Source organism: Lepisma saccharinum, chromosome 5 (assembly GCF_977018435.1).
Source record: "Lepisma saccharinum chromosome 5, izLepSacc3.1, whole genome shotgun sequence".
Classification (NCBI taxonomy): domain Eukaryota; kingdom Metazoa; phylum Arthropoda; class Insecta; order Zygentoma; family Lepismatidae; genus Lepisma; species Lepisma saccharinum.
The window spans coordinates 36664741-36684203 of record NC_139233.1 but is presented as its reverse complement, the minus strand read 5'-3'; the positions used below and the strand labels follow the sequence as shown (position 1 = coordinate 36684203).

The following is a 19463-nucleotide window of genomic DNA, read 5'->3' as shown; positions in this document are numbered from 1 at the left end:
CGGTAATAAATTATGTTGTCTTATTCATAGCAATATTGAGTGTCATTTCAATGTATTTTTAATATAGTAGTTTGTGTCTACGCATTATACCTGAGAGGAGTCTTTGTGCTTGAATAAGTCTCATTGTTCTCTGTTGAGCATTCTATTATTATATAGTACTGCTATGCATGGCACTTTTTGCTTGTTGTCATATTCATGTCTTAAACAACTTAATTTACTCACAGATATCTTGTTTGTTTCAGGTGATATCAGGACAGTGCCTCACAGACAAGCGAGTGGGAACTTATGTAGAAGTGGACATGTACGGACTACCGGCTGATACTGTAAGGAAAAAATTTAGAACAAAAGTAGTTCCAGGTAATGGCATGAACCCAGTCTATGAAGGAGAAGCATTTCTTTTTAAGAAGGTGAGTTTTTATTGTTGCTTGTAATATTATATGTATATAAACTGACAACTCTCACAACTGGGTGCAAGGTAACCCAACATTTCAACTTGGATGAAGGAGTTGATGAGTAACATTTACCTGGATTTAACAGCCAACAGACATCATGGCAAATATTAGGGTTCATGCAAAAATAATGGCCGATTTTGAATGACAACTTTGAAATGCTATAGCTTGTTTCAAAGTTACTGTAATTAATCAAAATAAAGACCATTATAATCAACAAACTTCTGCACATGAGAATTAAGTCTGTTTATTCCGGTAGCATAAAATTCTGGGCTTCTGCAGTCGATGAACTTTCGTAAAGCGTTTTCGGCACCATCCTGGTCGTTGAAGTGTTTCTCTCGTAGAAATGGTTGAAGAAGTGGTAATTGGTTAGCGAGAGGTCCAGTGAGTATGCTGGGTGAGGCAGAGTTTCATAGCCCAATTTGTTCTGATTTTGCAAGGTTGGTTGTGCAATGTGCGGTCGAGTGTTGTCATCTGAGGGATTGGGCCTTTTCTGTTGACCAATGACAGACGCAGACATTGAATTTTCCAGTGCATTTAATCGATTTCTTGACTATACTTCTCTGCTGTGATGGTTTCTCCTGGATTCAGACAGTTGTAGTGGATGGCATCGGCAGCAGACCACCACACAGTACCCATGACCTTCTTTTGATGCAATTTCGGCTTTGGGGAGTGTTTAGGAGTTCGGTCGTGGTCCCATTGTGCTGAACATTGTCGATTGTCTTATGGGATACACTTTTCGTTGCACGTCACAATGCGTTCAAGAAATTGGGCGTTATTATTGAGCAAAAGGAGCACAGAGCACACTTCAAAATTACATTTTTTTTTATTCTCATTCAATTCTTGCCTCACGATCTCATGCCACTATTCGAGATTTTTCACCCTCCTAATTTTCTTCAAATGGCGAACAGTGGTCGATTGGTTAACATCTAGTTCTTCTGCAACCTCTCCTGTTGTTTTAAGCGGGTCAGCTTCAGTTATCGCCTTCATTTGTTTGTTGTCAACTTCTGATAGATGCCCATAGCCCTCATCATCTTCAAGATGCATATGGGTCATTCCATGCCAAATCATCACAAAAAATGAAGTTTTCAACCTGACCATATCAGATTTTCATGAAAGTTGGTAGAATTGTAGAGGACATGAAGTAACTTACACGTGTAAAATTTTAGCCCTCAGTGATACACTGTGTTCATACAGCAGGGTTGGCAACTTCATAAAAAATTCCAAATTTATGCTTACAAGGTCAACAAAAAAAAATCATAAATTTTCTTCTAATTATGGTTAACTATCATATTGCACTTATTTTGAAGCTAAGGGAACGTAGTTTTCATAAAGAATAGTCTCATATGAAAATATTAAAATTTTCATTTCAACATCACACAATGTAACCTTTGACCTTAAATACCTAAAAAAAACATATCTTCAATTTTTGTACAAATAAGGTATGTTATACAGTTAAATGTAATCTTTGTTTGGTGTAAGTTTCATTTTGGGATGGCTTAAGAAACAGGAGAAAAAAAGAATCCAACAGTAGTACATGCTACATTCAGTGAACACCTTACAGTCTAGTAAAGTAATGTCATGTTGGGAACTAATTGCAACAGGAATGAAACAAACTGCCTCTATAGAAACAAAATGTAAAGAATCCGATTTTGAAAAGTTTACCACTTTCTGAGCTGAAAAAATTGTGCCAAAATTCACCTTGAAAATTTTAAAGGAATAATATCTCGAAAACTGTGAATTGTACACAAAAATTGAACATAACTGAAATGTTAGAGCAGAAAATTTGCTAAATTGTGTTTTTTTTGTTTGATGGAGCTACCTTGAATCCTTATTGAATTAGAAAGCTCCAATTATTTACTTAATTTTTAGAATTTGCATAAAAATTGGTTTCTGACACAAATAACAGCAAATATGTAACAAACTGGACCAAATTCATAGCTCATGATTTCCTGTAGAGAATGGTTATTGTTTCGTGCTGGTAAAGTCAGGGACTTTAATGAAATTCTGAATATCTAAATTTGCTTCAAATCTGAAAGATAACACGATACTGCTGCTCATTAGTTGCAAAACATCAGGGTGCTCAATATTATTTGAAAAGAAGTGTATTTGTAAGTAAGAGTTCGTATCTCTAATCGGTTCGGATATACTCCCCTTTTTAAGTGCATGTATGTACAGGAAACCAATCGTGTAATCAATTACCAGTCATCTATGAAATATCTGCAATGGACTACATGTTAGGCGAAGTGGCTAGTTTTGGACTGGCCTGGAAACTGATCTGGTTATAGAACCGTATTTCACAATATCATATTAGTTAAATATTGTGCATATATTTTGAAATAACAAAACAAAGGGGGGTTGCAAAGACATCTTACTTTCCCTCATAGATGAGGTTGAGCATAATGCAGAGACAAAAGTGGCAAAAAGTATATGTCTCCACGATATTTATCGAGGTGATAATACAAATTGTGTTGTCGATATATGTATATCATTATTTTGTTACCATGATTTGAGTGCCAAGCAAGACCGTGGTTCATGACGTGGAAAGTTTTAATTTATTTTGTTCCTTCGTACATAGTCAGCTAGAACAACGAATATCTGATTTTCTGTGTAGGTCACTACAACTCAACTTTTTTGCATTCTCAGATAAGTTTTAGTTTACTTCGCATGTCTATCGTTCATAGTTATAGGTCTTGTCCAGACTTACAGTGGGCACCCTTCATGCTGGCAACTGAAGTGGGCAAGTAACAAATCCAGCATGATAAGAAACGCAGCAGCCCATAGAACGAGGTGCGCCTGGTCCTTCTTCCTCTCAACATCGTAACTCTTGGCGCCACCGTTTTGTCTGGTTGGTCTGCTGCGTATTCCCCACTCCCCTTGCCAGCATGAAGACAGGTTAGATCATTAAACTTTCCAGCCTAACTATTGCCTATTTTTGTGTGAGCAGGAAAAGGTTCTTTACCTTTTCAGTCCCAAGGCCATTTTCACAAGTAAGCCTCTCTGTCCCGAGCCGATTTTGAGCAAAATGCAGAGTTTCAATTAAATGAGTGTAGATCGGAGACTAATTGCCTTAGAGAGATGAGTGATATACCGTTGTACGCGGAATGAACCAGAGATTCAGACTATATGAAATTTATGCAAATTCGGCGCATATGTGGTGGGGGGGGAGGTGGCTAACTCTCAAAATTCCAAAATTTCGTGAAAAAAAATTTGGTTCCCCCATCCTCCCCCCAAGAAAAAAGTACATGACAGTGTCGACATGCACATGGAAATGATCGCTGACATGTAAGGAACGCAAAAATGTTTGCATTATTATCATATGACCAATGTAACTTAAGTTGTACCCCCAAAAGGAATGGTCGGCACGCCACTGATTCAAGCTTCAAAATGCAGCGGTACCTTGAAATGACTTTAGCTCAGAGACTATTTGCCCTGGAGATATGAACGATATACCGTTGTACGCAGAATGAATGACAGATTCAGACGATATATAATTTATGCACATTCGGCGTATATATGGAGGGGGAAAGGGGGGAAATCCCCTGAAAATACTTTTTTAAAAAAATGTGGTTGCCCCCCCTCCCCCCGAAAAAAAAGATATGAAAAGTTCAAAATGCACATAGAAATTATCGCTGGCATGTAAGAAACAGAAAAATATTTGCATCATTGTCGTATGACCAATGTAACTTGAGTTGTAGCTCAAAAAGGAATGGTCGGCATGCCACTGATTCAAGCTTCAAAATGCAGCGGTACTTTGAAATTACTATAGCTCAGAAACTAAATGCCCTAGAGATATGAAAGATATACCGTTGTACGCAGAATGAATCACAGATTCAGACGATATATAATTTATGCACATTCGGCGTACATATGGAGGGGGAAAGGGGGGAAATCCCCTCAAAAATACTTTTCTTTAAAAAAATAGTGTTTCCCCCCGCCCCCCGAAAAAAATGTCAAAATGCAAAATTTATGCAAATTTGGCATATATATGGAGGGGAAGGGAGAAAACCCCCAAAAATTATTTTAAAAAATTGTCACTTCATCCAAAAAATGTCCTCGCACTTGGGCACAAAACGACACCTATGCACAACATTCACGGACGAAAAGCTAGAACGCAGTGAAAAATGAGCGACGATTCTTGCAGCTGCTTGAAATTCTATTTTTAGACAATGCAGGCTAACCCCTGTCGCAACTTGTGGACACTTGTGCTAAAAAAACAAAAGTTTCCTTCAGCGTGCTTCGAAATTCCATTCTCACAACGCAGATTCAACAACCAGTCTTCCCCCTCCCCCCACCCCCACCCCCTGCTTGCGCCCTCATGGAAAACTTTCATTTTGACATCGGATACTGATAAAGAAGCTTCCTTCGAATGCAGTTCACAGGCAGGAGTGAAAAGCATTGCTTTAGAACAACAAAGTCGGTCGTCCTTTGTCGGCAAAAATTTAACTTTGAAAAGAGATGCAAAAGGGAAGTCCCTTTTCCCGCCTTTTCCCCTCCATTTTCATGAAGACAAAAAAAAATGCAAAAAAAAAAACATTTCTGTTAAATACATGTGTTAGGAACAATATAAAAAGAAATTGAAATTCTAGCCAAAAATAGAAACGTTATAACGTAAAAACTACGACCTTCACACAGCATCTCGATCGAGATGCTTGGGACTGAAAAGGTTTAAAGTCCGTGCCGTGACTCATCTCACCCAGCAGGTCGTTAGGTTTCGGGTCTTGCACTAAGTTGATAGTTTCCTGGAGATGAGGCCTGCTTGAGGAAAGGTTTTTAAGCCACCCGCCGTAAGAGTAGACAAGAGGTATAGCCATAACAACAAATTCCAGGCCACTAATCAACAAATTTTGCAAACTTTGTATGAAATAATATTGTGACAATCGAAAGAACATATTTGAAAAATTATTTTGGATGTAATGAAAAATGGTCACAAGACTACTTTGATTTTGCAACATAGGTAATTACCATAAATTGTTGTACAATATATTTACATGTTAATTATTGCGTCAAACTTTCTATTATTTTCTTGCCCTGCTGACATTTTACAATGTCATTTTTTCCATCCAAATGTGACTAACCGAACTTGGTTGTCATTACATGAAATACTCTTCTGTTTGTGACAGGAAAGGCAGCACAGAAAAGGGGACGATACATATCACTGGCACAATACGTATCATGGGGATGATATATATCGCCAACACAATACGTATCATGGGGACGGTATATATCACAGACACAATATATATCATGGGGACGATATATATTGTGGAGACGATATATCGCCAATGTCACGATATGGAAAAAATATCGTATCGTATTGTCTGTGACGATATATCGCGATACCTAATTTCCAATATCGGCCTTCCCTAGAAACCAACTTTTACGCAAATTCTAAAAATTAAGTAAATGATTTGAGCATTCTAATTTAATTAGGATTCAAGATAGCTCCATCAAACAAAAAACATAATTTAGCAAATTTTCTGCTCTAACATTTCGGTTTTTTCCTGTTCACAAAGCCATCTCAAAATGAAACTTACACCAAACAAAGATTATATTTAACTCTATAACATACCTTATTTCCACAAAATTTAAGATATGTTTTTTTAGGTATTCAAGGTCAAAGGTCACATCATGTGACCTTGAAATGAAAATTTCAATATTTTTATATGAAACCATTTTTTTTTAAAACTATGCTCTCTAGCTTCAAAATGAAAGTTATACCATAATTAGAAGAAAATATATGATTTTTTTTGTTAACCTTATAAGCATGAATTTGAAATTTTTTATGAAGTTGGCAATCCTACTGTACAAACACCTTGTATCATTACAGGCTAGAATTTTACACATGTAAGTTGCTTCATGTAATAATGATAATACTAAAGATGATTTTTATGCAGAGTTAAAACAGGTCTTTGATAAATTTCCTCAGTATGATATGAAAATTCTGTTAGTTGACTGTAATGCACAGATTGGCAAAGAAGAGACATTTAAACCCACGATTGGGTAAGGAAGTCTTCATGAATTAAGTAATGATAATGGTATAAGATTGATTACTTTTCCAACCTCAAAGAATTTAATTGTGAAAAGTACCACTTTTAAACATAAAGATATTCATAAATATACCTGGTCTTCTCCAGATGGTAAAACTCATAATCAGATAGATCATATTCTCATTAATAAGAGGAAGCATACTAGTATAATTGACGTTCTTACACATAGAGGTGCTGACTGTGCCAGTGACCATTATTTAGTAATTGCTAAATTAAGAGAAAGACTCGCAGTGATAAATCATAAGCAACAAAATCTAAAAGTTGTAAAATTTAATACAGGAAAATTTGTCGATGAAAGAATAAAGAAAGATTACCAAATTAAACTGTCCAATAGATTTGATGTTTTGCAGGATTTAAATGATGATGAAAATATAAATGAAACAGATGTAAATAAGAATTAGGAGCACATACGTAACACAATAGAATCAGCAGCTAAAGAAAGTATAGGATACCATAAATCAAGAAAAAGTAAGTCATGGTTTGATAACGAATGTCATAATCTAATAGAAATAAGAAATCAGGCTAGACTTAGGTGGTTAAATAACTCTGATGATACAAATCTAAGCAATTATAATAGAATAAAGCTAGAAGTTTAGAAGTAAAAAAAGAGATTACTTGAAAAGCAAAATTAACGAAATTGAAACAAACAGCAAAAATAAAAATATCAGAGAGTTATATAAAGGTGTAAATGAATTTAGAAAGGGGTGGCAACATAAAGTAAACTTGATAAAAGATAAAGACGGTGATTTTCTAGCTGACCCAAGCGATATTCTAAATAGATGGAAGAACTACTTTAATGACCTTTTAAATGTCCATGTAGGAGATAAAGCAGAAGTAAATGAAGTCCACACAGCAGAACCTTTAGTTTCAGAACCTAACTTGACTGAAGTTAAAGATGCTATTAAAAGGCTAAAGAATAACAAAGGACCTGGCATTGATTTAATACCAGCTGAGTTAATTAAATATGGTGGAAATTCGTTAATATGTGAAATTCATAAATTAATTTGTTTAATATGGAATAAAGAAGAAATCCCTCAACAGTGGAAAGAATCCATAATTGTTCCTGTGTTTAAAAAGAGGTGATAAAATGAACTGCAATAATTACCGTGGAATTTCTCTACTCTCAACAACATATAAAATATTAACTAACATTCTTTAACAAGACTAACCCCATATGCTAATGAAATTATAGGTGATTATCAATGTGAATTTAAACGTAACAGATCAACTACAGATCAAATTTTTCACATTAGACAGACACTTGAAAGAAAGTGGGAATATAATCAAAATGTCCATCAGCTATTCATTGATTTCAAAAAAGCATATGATTCGATCAAAAGAGAGAAATTATATAATATATTAGTAGAGTTTGGAATACCTAAGAAGCTTGTTAATATGATAAATGTATGCACCAGTGAAACTGAAAGTAAAATTCGTGTGGGTATTAATTTACAATTCATGATGGGTGAAAACAAGGAGATGCATTATCTCCATTGCTCTTTAATTTGGCCGTAGAATATGCTGTTAGGAAGGTAAAAGAACTAACGAAGGACTAGAATTAAACAGTGTGACTCAGTTGTTAGCATATGCAGATGATGTAGACTTATTAGGGGATGATTTAAATACAATCAAGAATAATGCTAAAACATTTTTCAAAACTGCTAAAGAGATAGGTTTGGAAGTTAACAAAGAGAAAACTAAATATATGCTTACAGGCCGAAACCAAGTGTTAGGTAATAATCAAAATCTAATTATTGATAATAACTCGTTTGAACCAGTTTCCAATTTCAAATACTTAGGAGTAATATTAACATGTGAAAATTATATTAAAGAGGAAATAAAAAGTAGGCTTAATTCAGGAAATGCATGTTACTTCTCTGTTCATAAACTTTTGTCCTCTCGTTTAATATCTAAGAAACTAAAAGTTAAAATATACAAAACAGTAATATTGCCTGTAGTATTATATGGGTGTGAAACTTGGTCCCTTACACTGAAAGAAGAACATAAATTGAGAGTATTTGAAAATAAGATCCTTAGGAAAATATTTGGACTTAAAAGGGATGAGGAGACAGGTGAGTGGAGAAGGTTTCATAATTTAGAAGTACATAATTTGTATTCATGTCCAGATATTATTAGAATGATTAAATCAATAAGACTTAGGTGGGCAGGCCATGTGGCACGAATGGGAGAAGAAAGAGGAGTTTACAGGATTCTTGTTTGGAAACCTGATGGTAAGAGACCTGTAGGAAGACCAAGACGAAGGTGGAGGGACAACGTTGAGATGGACCTAAAGGAAATCGGTAGGGATGGAAAAGAGTATATAGATCTTGCTCAAGATAGGGACAGATGGATGCAGCCATGAACCTTTGGGTTTAAGAAGGCTAGAGAGTTAGTTAGTTAGTTAAGTTACTTCATGTTGTCTACCATCCTACAAAATATGAGATGGTCGGGTTCGGAACTGGGATGGTTTGGCATGGAATGACCCATATGGCGGGTAGGGAATTTTTTGAACCACCTGTACACTTCCCCCACTTCACGCTTTGTTGACATTTTGAGTTGCTTCCGCATGTATGCCACCAAGTTTGAACTCGTGAAGCAAAACGATGCAAATTTCTTGCTTTCACAGTTTCATGGCAACTAGCCTGGAATCTAGGTAAATCAAGCAATAGGGAAATTATTTTAAGGCAGATAGATTAAGCAATAAATAAGATTTAAAATGATATATAACATGCAATATAATCAGTGAGATGTATTAGGAAAAATTATTTGCCAAGCACAAAGCGAAACAATTCGGCCATTATTTTTTTATCAACCTGATAGTTTTCAACTGCATTGTAATGGGATAAATACTGCCAATATCATGCAGAATAAGTTAGGGAATGGTGGTGAATATTTAATAATTAATATGATTAACGTGAATTGCTATCAGCAAAATTGGTGGAAATGGCATTGAACATTTTAGAAGATCACATTTTTGCCAGTCATTGTGCATGTAGTGTGGCAATCAATTTAGAAGCCATTTTTTGATATGTGTCATACGTAAGGGAAGTGAAATCAATTGCTCAGTTTGTCAACAAGAATTACAGAAAAGTAAGTGGGTGAAGTAAAGTAGGCAGTTGAAAGAGTTGAGTAGCACAAAGCACAAAGCTGTAGCAGTTGCACAACTGTTGTGCCCATTAGATTTGAGGCTGTCCATTTTGCCTAGGTTTTTCTGTGTGGTTTTTATTTATTTATATATTATTATTATTATTTTCCCAGAAAAAAACAGGTACAACTTGGTTTTGATCATTTTTCTCCACTTCACCAGGAAACCTGACATTTTTAGAAGTATACTTGTGTTAAGAGAAAGTCTATTGTTTTTCCAAGATGTAGCACATTTTTAGTAAAAATTCACTTGTTTTATTGTGTATTTTAAATTATACATCATATAATTCTGAGAATGCAGTGTTGAGCCCATGTTGAAACTAATTCTACTACAGCTACAAAAACAATTTTTTCTCATTTATTGAATTTTGTTATAAGTAGAGGCACATATTTTTGGTAAATAAAAAAGCAAAATTTCGGTATAAAAACTGAATCAATTTCGGGTTCAAAAGCGGTAAATAAAATAAAATATCGGTGTTATAGCGGTGAAAAATTGGATCAAAAGTGGTATATAAAAATACATTTTGGTTTTAAAATTGTGAATATAATCCTAAATTTGATTTAAAAACTACACTTATTCCACAGAATTAACATTTCACTTCTAATAGCCCATTTATGTAGTTATCCGAGTATTAAGTTTATTTCTGTGTAAAGGAGTCAATTTTTGTTTCTCCAACATTAACAGCAGAATTAATCAATTTTCCGGGAATTGCATAACTCAGGATAATTCAGACCTCAGAAGGTGCCGCATCAGTGAATAAACCCTAAATTTCGTGTTTAAGAGTTAATTTCGCTTTTTGCAGTTCATTTCGCATTATTTCGTGACAAAACATGGTCACAAAATGCATCTCACACCTTTCAAAAACATGAGAAATTAACGCTACAATGTGTTTTTTCAAATTTCGTTTTTTCGTCAAAAACGAAATATGCATGCCCCTAGTTATAAGCCATCATAGGCCATTAACTTGACATTCACAAGCATTTAGAGCAATAATTAACCAAATTTTCTAAAAAACCTACTTTTTGACTTGGGTTGCTGATGGTTTTTTTTTTCGACAAAACCCATATGGAGAAAACTGGGCTGGGTCCAACTAAACCATTGATATTTGCTATAATCACTGTATTATATGTAACAGCTTTCAGCATGGAAATATGACTATGTTGCCATGCAACAAGATGATTTTGTCCAGAAACCCATTCATACAACATTTGGCAGCATGGCATTCTAGGCAGATTGACCCCTCTTACATGATCTTCCTGACCATGCTGAAATCTGATAACAATTATGCAATGAAGGGAAAGAAAAAGAAAAGGAAGTAGAATGGATAATGGAGGTGGGGGGAGAAAAATTGGTACACAAACCAAGAAATGAATAAAATAGCCAGGAAAGCGCAGAAGATCGTGGAAAGGGACAATAGCAATGACATTAATGGAAAAACAAGAAAAGAAGAGGAAGAGGGAAAAGAAACAGAGAAAGTTAGTTGTGTTGGAATTACATATTATAAAGGGGTATCTGAAAAAATAGAAAAGACTGTATTGGAATACGGGGTTAGATGTGGGATGAAGCTATCCCGGAATATAGAAAAACACTTCACAGAATATAAAAAGGGGGAAAGAAAACCCAGATGGACAAAATAGGAGTTTACAGGATAGAATGCGAATATGGCAGGGAGTATATCGGGCAGACGAGAAGAAGCATGCACGTGAGATGGGGGAGCACGATGATGACATCAGAGAGGGAGTCCCCATAAGAGGGCTACCGGAACATATTATAAAAAGTGGGCACAAAATCATAAAGAGAGAGATCATCAGGAAATAGGAAAATAAATTAGGTAGAAATGTTTATGAAGCTGCGAATATTTGCATAGGGAGGAGTACTAAATTTAATAGGGATGATGGCAATTTGGAAGAGGGTGGGTTATACTTTTCAAAAAAAGGGATAAGACAATGAAAACAGAAACTAAATTTGGCTTTCATGTTACTCCGGAGGTCATCCGAGCAGCCAGTGAGGAATGAGAATTTATGTTGGAATGGTGACGTAATAGGAGGGGAAGTAGCTTTCACCTTCTATCAGATTGGTGTTGTTCACCAGTGCTGGCCTTGCAACTAATGTGGGTTTTTATCGATTCAAAAGTTCCCGTTTTTAAGTGATTTTAATCGAAATATGTGGTTTGTCTTTACGGGATTTTTAATATGTGGAGTTTTTTAATTAGGAATGTGTCAGGGATTGTGTTAAGTGTTTTCAACCCTACCCTCAACCTAATCCTCTTTTAACACTTTTTAACGCAGCACTTATGTTCAGTGCTTAGGAAAATATTTACGAACCTGATGAAGGGGGCAGTAGGACCCTGAAACGTTGTTCATTGCAATCTGATATGACCTGCATAGCAACCTATGTTTCTCAGTCATATAAAAGTATCTTTTCATGTGTAACCCCACAACTAGGATCCGTGACTTGTGTCTGAGGGTGACTCATATCCCTGGCCCTTCTCCTTACAGCCCAACTTTCCTCAAGAATAACATCCCATGCAGAAAAATATGACAAACTATGGGAGTGAATGCTGAAATCAAATCAAAATGCAGCATACTTTTTTTTTTGTAGATTTTCAACATTTTTTTTAATGCGAACTTTAGCATGTAGCATAACTGAGATAAAAATTTAGCACACACTTATTCAATTGTGTAATAATACTATCTCATTAACTGATGCAGTTGACATCTTTGCTCTTTCCAGGTGGTTTTGCCAGAACTTGCATGTCTTCGCTTCACTGCATACGAAGAAAGCGGGAGGTTCATAGGTCATCGTGTGTTGCCTGTTGTCGGCTTGTGTCCTGGATATCGCCACATCACTTTGAGGAATGAAATAGGCCAGCCGTTGGCAATGGCTACATTGTTTCTAAGCATTGAAGTCAAAGATTATGTTCCAAAGGATTTTAGTGAAATTGCAGAAGCGTTAGTAAATCCAATAAAATTCCAGAATGAACTTGATAAAAGGCATGCACAGTTGAAGATGCTGACTGATGAAGTTTGTGATACAAATGTAAGTAAGATATGGCTGTATTTGTTGTAGAATTAAAGTTCAATTATTGTAACATTTCAATACTGATGGCATATCAATATCTTTGCAAGTTAAGTGTTATGATGGTGTTTAGAGAATTACACATACAGTGGAATCTCGATTTTATGTGTGGGGACCAAGGGGAAAATGAAAAATTGGGGTTCTACTGTTTTCACTTACAATTTTCATGTATGGGTTATTTCTATGTAATCCTTACAGAGACTAAGGGGTGACCATTTCTGAAGACACCAAAATGTCAACTCTCTTCCACATAGTACACCCTGGACTGTATTTTGTAGACTAGCATGGCTCTGGCATCTGGATCCACAGCCAGTATAGTCCTGGGTTTTCTCCTGCCCATGTGTGTTTCATCAATTTCATCTTATCAGCTTTCATCCTCATCTTCACATTAGTCAAATGTGGCAGAAAAGCAAAGACAAATCAATCAATAATGTTTATATTTCAATTTAAAATCAATGAAATGTTAATTTGTATTCATTCTGTGGAAAATAAGGAAATATAAAGTAGAGATGGTCCAATTTAAAAATTTAAGCAATATTCCTAAAGTATTAATATAAAAGTGACTTACATCAATAAAGGATACTCTAACGATCCAGTATAAAATAACAAAATTTTCAATGACAAAGGACTTGAATAGTTCAGTGACCTTCATTATTAATGTATGTAACCAGCTGGCTGCAATATAGGCCTCCCTGGTGTAGTGGTATTGTTGTTGCCTTGTAATCAAGGGATCCCAGGTTCCATACCTAGTGGAAGCACATTGCACAGTGGTTTGGATCCCACTTTAAACTGTAGGTCCAGACTCAATTAGCCTATCTGTGCATAAATTATACTTAAAACAACATTTCAAGTTTCAAGACTGCAATATGTTTTGATTCCAAATAAGAAGCTTCTTTGTAAAGCATGAGTATATGAATTTTACTTTTATTTCCATAAGAACAGTAATCATAGAATTCACACAACATAGTTGCATCAGTATAAAACATCTAGAAAAAATATAAAGTTCAAGCGTAATGTACCTATTGTTTTTGTTCTAAACCTTCTTAAGGTCCGTTTTCATCTCCGGAGTTTATTCCAGGTAGTGAAAAACATTAAACATACTTGAATCAATTAGGTTAAGAAGGTAAAATATATACCAAAGGGTAAAATAGGAAAAGTGTCACTTTGACAGTTAACAGCACAACTTTATATGCTCTTTTAGTGGACACTGTGGTTAAGCTAACATTAAAAGTATATTTTTTTTAAAAAAAAAGGAAATTTGAACCTTTAACTTCTTGGATATGTAGATTCTTCTTTCTGAGTGTGTAGATTAAAATACGGTAAGAGAAAGGAACCAGGTGACTGCAATGTTTTTTTGTAAAAATAAAAAAATAAACTGCATTTAGACAGTTTTATTTTACAAATCTAGAACATATGAGTTACATGTTTACATTCATAGAACTAATAAGATGATGCTAGGATTATGCACTACATTGATACATTGGTAATTTTACCAATACAATATTGTGCATATGTTAGCTGATATTGACAGAATATAATAAATTTGTCCAATTCCTAGTGTGATTAACTCTTTCGCTGCGGAATTCTCTGGCACACAATATCCCTTGGCTGTGTAATTAAATTTGAAAAAATATTTTTTTTATAAAAAAATAGTTTTCACAATTACATTGCATTATATATGATAGAGAACTTACAAAAGTCATTCCTTGCACTGGAAAACCATTCTGTAGTCCCTGGTGGTATGATATTTTGAAAAATTTTGAAATTTTGAAGAAAAAAACACATTTTTTTAGAAACAATAATTTTACACAATTAAATTGCAAAATATGTTATAGAGAACTTACAAAAGTCATTCCTTGTACTGGAAAACCATTCTGTAGTCCCTGGTGGTATGATTTTAAAAAACTTTGAAATTTTGAAAAAAAAAAAAATTTTTTTTTTTTTAGAAAGAATAATTTTACAAAATTATATTGCAAAATATGTTATAAAGAACTTGCAAAAGTCATTCCTTGCACTGGCAAACCATTCTGTAGTCCCTGGTGGTATGATATTTTGAAAAATTTTGAAATTCCTTCACCTAGATCAATGTTGTTTTGCACTCTGCTCCATGATGTTATGGACGGTGGTACAAATTCTTCATCAGACACTACACAATCACTGTCACCACTTGAAGTCTCATAAAAACTGTCGCTATTATTGTCACAAACTTAATTCACCTTCTGATTCTGAGTCGGCAAATAACAGTTGAGTAACATCATTATCAGACAAGTGTTGACGACTTGACGAAGCCATGTTGTTTACATTCGAACATGCATTTGAAACTGACATGTCAGAGCACTCAACGCTCGTATATCAAAGAATTCTAAAGGGAGGCGTAATTACGGATAAAAACAAAACTACAAGTTCAAATAGTTCAAAATACTATCAACAGATGTCAGAAGGCTACTAAAAGCGACTTACTTCGGAAATGCGACACCCGCAGCGAGTGAAAGTATGAACTCACAATAATGCGACTTCCGCGGAGCAAGGCACCTGGCGTGCTGTGCATAAAAGCGACGACCGCAGCGAAAGAGTTAAGTAAAGTCAAGTGGCATTCCAGCGGCAAGAAACATAGATTTGTGAGTGGTGGCATCGAGTCACCAAAATCAATATTTGACGAAAAGTTATATTTTTTTCATTTCATTGACTTGGTATTTATTTACAAGAAGTGAATTTTAACGGTATTTCTGCTGTGAATTTAAATGCAGGGTTTGCAATTTTTTACCAATTATCCTTGTTACTTTCAGGATGATCCCAGGGAGAAGGACAGTGCTGTTGAGGAGCAATTTATGAAGAAGCCGACGAGCCCTGAACCCGTTGGGCCTTCTGTGGTGGATGACAAAAAAGAAGCTGCTCCTGTCACAGTGGAACCAAGCAATGCCACACAAGAACCATCATTGACTTCAAGATCATCATCTGTACCTGCTCGATCAAGCCTCATAGGTTAGTATATTAGAAAGTGTTTTTGTACTTTAATTTTGTTAATACACCTTTAAAAAAATACACTTTGTTTCAAGGGAGGTTATTATCTCGTGCAGCAGTGGCTGCTGGCTCTGGAGTTACGTGAAGGGCTAGTACGAAAAAAATGGGGTAATGTAAAACATGCTGTAAAATATCCTTCTTTACTTTCGGCTTTCCAATGAAAAAATGGGATTTCTAACAAAACACACTAAATCGTAAACAGCAGGGCTCATATTCAAATCTTAAAACTGAAATGTTATTCATAATTGGGAATAGAGAGATGCGGTAGTATATAAATATGGAGAAACTAGTACTCACTTTATCCGCTAAACTACGAGAGGAGATAGCCACCATCACTGAAATAGCCCTGAAACATGGCTACTCAGAAGCACAACTTTCCACTCGGTGCAGTAAAGCGGAAATTCAGGTCAGACACCCTAACCAACCACAATCAACCCATCTGCAAGCAACCCAGCCACAATCAACCTCCAGCGGCCAATATAGATGGTTTGCCTTCCCCTACCATCCCACCACTTCCAAGCGCATATCCAAATTCCTTCTCCCGTATGGCATCAAAGTAGTGCACAAACCCAATTCCAAAACAGCTGATAAACTGAACAAACACAAACGGTAGAGTCCAGCACAGATATTTCTGCCGTGCGATGTGTGACACAACTCAAAAAGCAGTGTTGCTAATGGAGCAGATAGAAAAATCGCTGTAGTGCGCCGATGCACAGCTGTTACGTACAACAAGAAAATTAGAGAATTCAGGTCTATCTAACATTGAGTTTTAAACGTCATGCATTATACCAGGACTAGGATTAATATGTACTAACAAGTGGCTTTGTATGTAGCTACATACATATGGACTAAAAATTCGCAAAATATGAACTAACACATACGTAAAAATACCAAAAATGCTGCAAAGAAGACTTCTTCATACGATTCCTTATTTGAGTGACTTCAAACAAAATAAAAATATTATTATTTTCCATTGCATTATTGCACTGGTGGCGTTCTAACTGTTCACTCCTAAAACCCGTATACACTGGTACGGAACTGCAACGGCAGATAATAACATGCCAATGTGTTAAACCGCGACAATTGGACCACAACACTCTGCCTCAAGCAGTATTATTATTTCCTCTCTGTGATCGGCAACAGTCTGTTGCCTTTGTTGTACATTTACAAACGATGCTGGCTTCCAAAACAATAACAACATATACTGCCACTAGACGATAACGGCTTTTTCTTTTGCTATGAACCAGGGCCGACGCTAGTCATTTTGCCTCCCTGGGTGGTGGCGGCAGATGCCGCTCCATTTCGAACCCCTACCCCCCCTGTCATTACGCAGGAACGGGAAATTGAAAATCAATATGTTCCTAAGTAAAACGTCAAAATATAAAATAAATAATGAGATTTCTTATGCTATTTCAATACTATTAAGCGCAAAAGAATATCTCGCTCGACCACAGTTTTGAATAGACTTATTTTTTTCTTCTCTTCAAATTTTGCCGCCCTGAAAATTTGTCGCTCTGGAGGGGGGGTGGCACGGTTCGCCCTCCCCTTCCGCCTGCCCTGCTATGAACTTGGTCACCCATCAAAGCATGGCAATTTTAACATAGAAAACAATATGCATCGCATTAAGCAGCAAAAATGACAGCCTCCTCTATGCCATTTCTACAAGAACACGTGCCGGAGCCAAGAGTTGAAATGCTGTTTTAGCCACATAATTTATTTATTTTGAACAATTCCAATATTATGAAATATGAACAATTTGTGAATTAAACCTGTTGAAATATGTAGAATTAAGTATATTTTCCTTAAATATGTAAAACTAAGTATTTATTAAAGTTAGAAATATGGAAATTGACAATAAAATGTACCTTAAATCACTACAAACATTACTATTCGCAAAGATATCACAAAATTTCAGTGATATTTCGTCAAACTAAAAGTATGTATTTACCTATAAATCCTAGCCCTGATTATAACCAGTAGATAACATTGAACACAGCTATGGGTTCGGTAAATTGTCTACAGTTCAGAAGCACTCGCACACAACGTCAAACCGGTCAAATACTTAGTATAAAATAAAAATATATGGTGCTTCCAATCCAACAAAACTCACCGTCACTTTACCTGCCTTTCCCCTTCCGTGACAGAAATAGTGCTTCATTATTACAGTTGGCAACACTAGTTGCTAGCTAGCCAATGAACATGCACTGCATAAAAGAAGCAACCACTACGCTGTGCTATATTGCCACATTACTGTCTCTGTCGAACGGTGTGAACTGTGAGCTGGAGCGCTATTCAGTTGTTTTCAATGATGTTTGCGCGAGTGTGTCCTGGAATGGAATGACAATATGGCAAACAATAGCGAAGGTTGGCGAGCATGGTAGAACACGTGATGCTAAGAGAGAGTGAGAAGAAACGAAAATTGGTATCTACGCAACGGCAACAATATGTGTGTTGTACTCTACTTCCTCTCCCCCCTCGATAACAAAGGTGTATAGGATACCGAGTGTGAATGCAAGGCACATTACATCGGCAGGTCCATCAGATCTGTCAATGAAAGAATCCAACAACACCTAACAGATGCGAAAAAAGCCCAACGAATTACTGGTCTTGCTAAACATATCAAATACAATAGCCATAAAATTCAAAAGGTTCAAGTCAAACACACTGCCCACATGCTCGTAGACACAAAATCAAGGAAACTGATGCCATAATTTGCTTCCCACACGATCTAAACATGGATAGCAGACAATCGCACCACACTTGGATTTCCCTACTACAAAGTTATCGCCCAGAAATAGCAGACGACACAGACCCAGACGCACGGTTAACAGCGGCAGCTGGAGAACTACCACGCCAAGCAATAGTACAGCAAGTCCCAACGAGGATGGTGGCAGCAGCCACTGAAATTAATAGAACGAAGAAGAAAAAACAGTTTCACGGATAAAGTAAAGTGATTACTAGTTTCTCCGTATTTATGAAATGTTACATTTATCACAAATTTGTATTTTTAATTATGGAGTTATCAGTGCAGGTAACAATATGCACTCAGTTCAACTCGTCAAAGCCAAGTGCAGAGCTTGCTTTCTCTGGCCACAGCTCTTCAGTCTCGTAATGGCAAAACTTGCAGCCCAAGCAGTGATGTCATGGTTGTCATGGCAACTCTGTGTGCATAGATGTCGCTTAGTTCTGCAATTGGCGATGGATCGGTGCAGCAAAAGCTGTTGCCAAGGGCGAGCACCACAGAACAGACTACAATGCACAAATATGTTTCTTTTGATAATGGGTCATTCCATGTCAAATCATCCAGAATTTTGTGAAAATGTCACCCACCATTCCCGATTTTGATGAAATTCGGTATGCTTATAGAACTTTTGATGCTAATTACAAAAATGACAACTTTTTTTAAATTGGTAAAGGGGTTCAGAAGTTACGCGCTTTTTAAGATCTCCGTGTACGCTGCATGCGGCTCCACTTTGAATGACACGCATTAGGTTATAAACAATCGTATCTTCCCTCGGGTTTGCCGTAGAAACTTCACGTTTGTTTTCTTTTGTTCAGAATAGTATAAGCTTTCATTTAAATAACGTTTCAGATGAATGCATCAGTAAACATGTATTTTTATATATAGTTTTATGTATTTTTTTTAGAAAAATAAATGACTAATTTCAAGAGCGAATTTCATGCAATGCCCCCCCTTCAATTTTCCCCCAATTTTATATG

At 36.0% G+C, this 19463-nt stretch overlaps 1 protein-coding gene across 1 annotated transcript in view; it reads left to right on the top strand.

Annotated features, from left to right (window-relative positions):
• Plc21C (Phospholipase C at 21C) overlaps positions 1 to 19463 on the top strand; it is a 104588-nt gene that overhangs the window by 53703 nt on the left and 31422 nt on the right. Inside the window, exons 16-18 of the mRNA XM_083122433.1 lie at positions 243 to 407; positions 12378 to 12683; positions 15509 to 15704. Coding sequence (XP_082978559.1) covers positions 243 to 407; positions 12378 to 12683; positions 15509 to 15704 — 667 coding nt within the window. The remainder of the gene's footprint in view (positions 1 to 242; positions 408 to 12377; positions 12684 to 15508; positions 15705 to 19463) is intronic.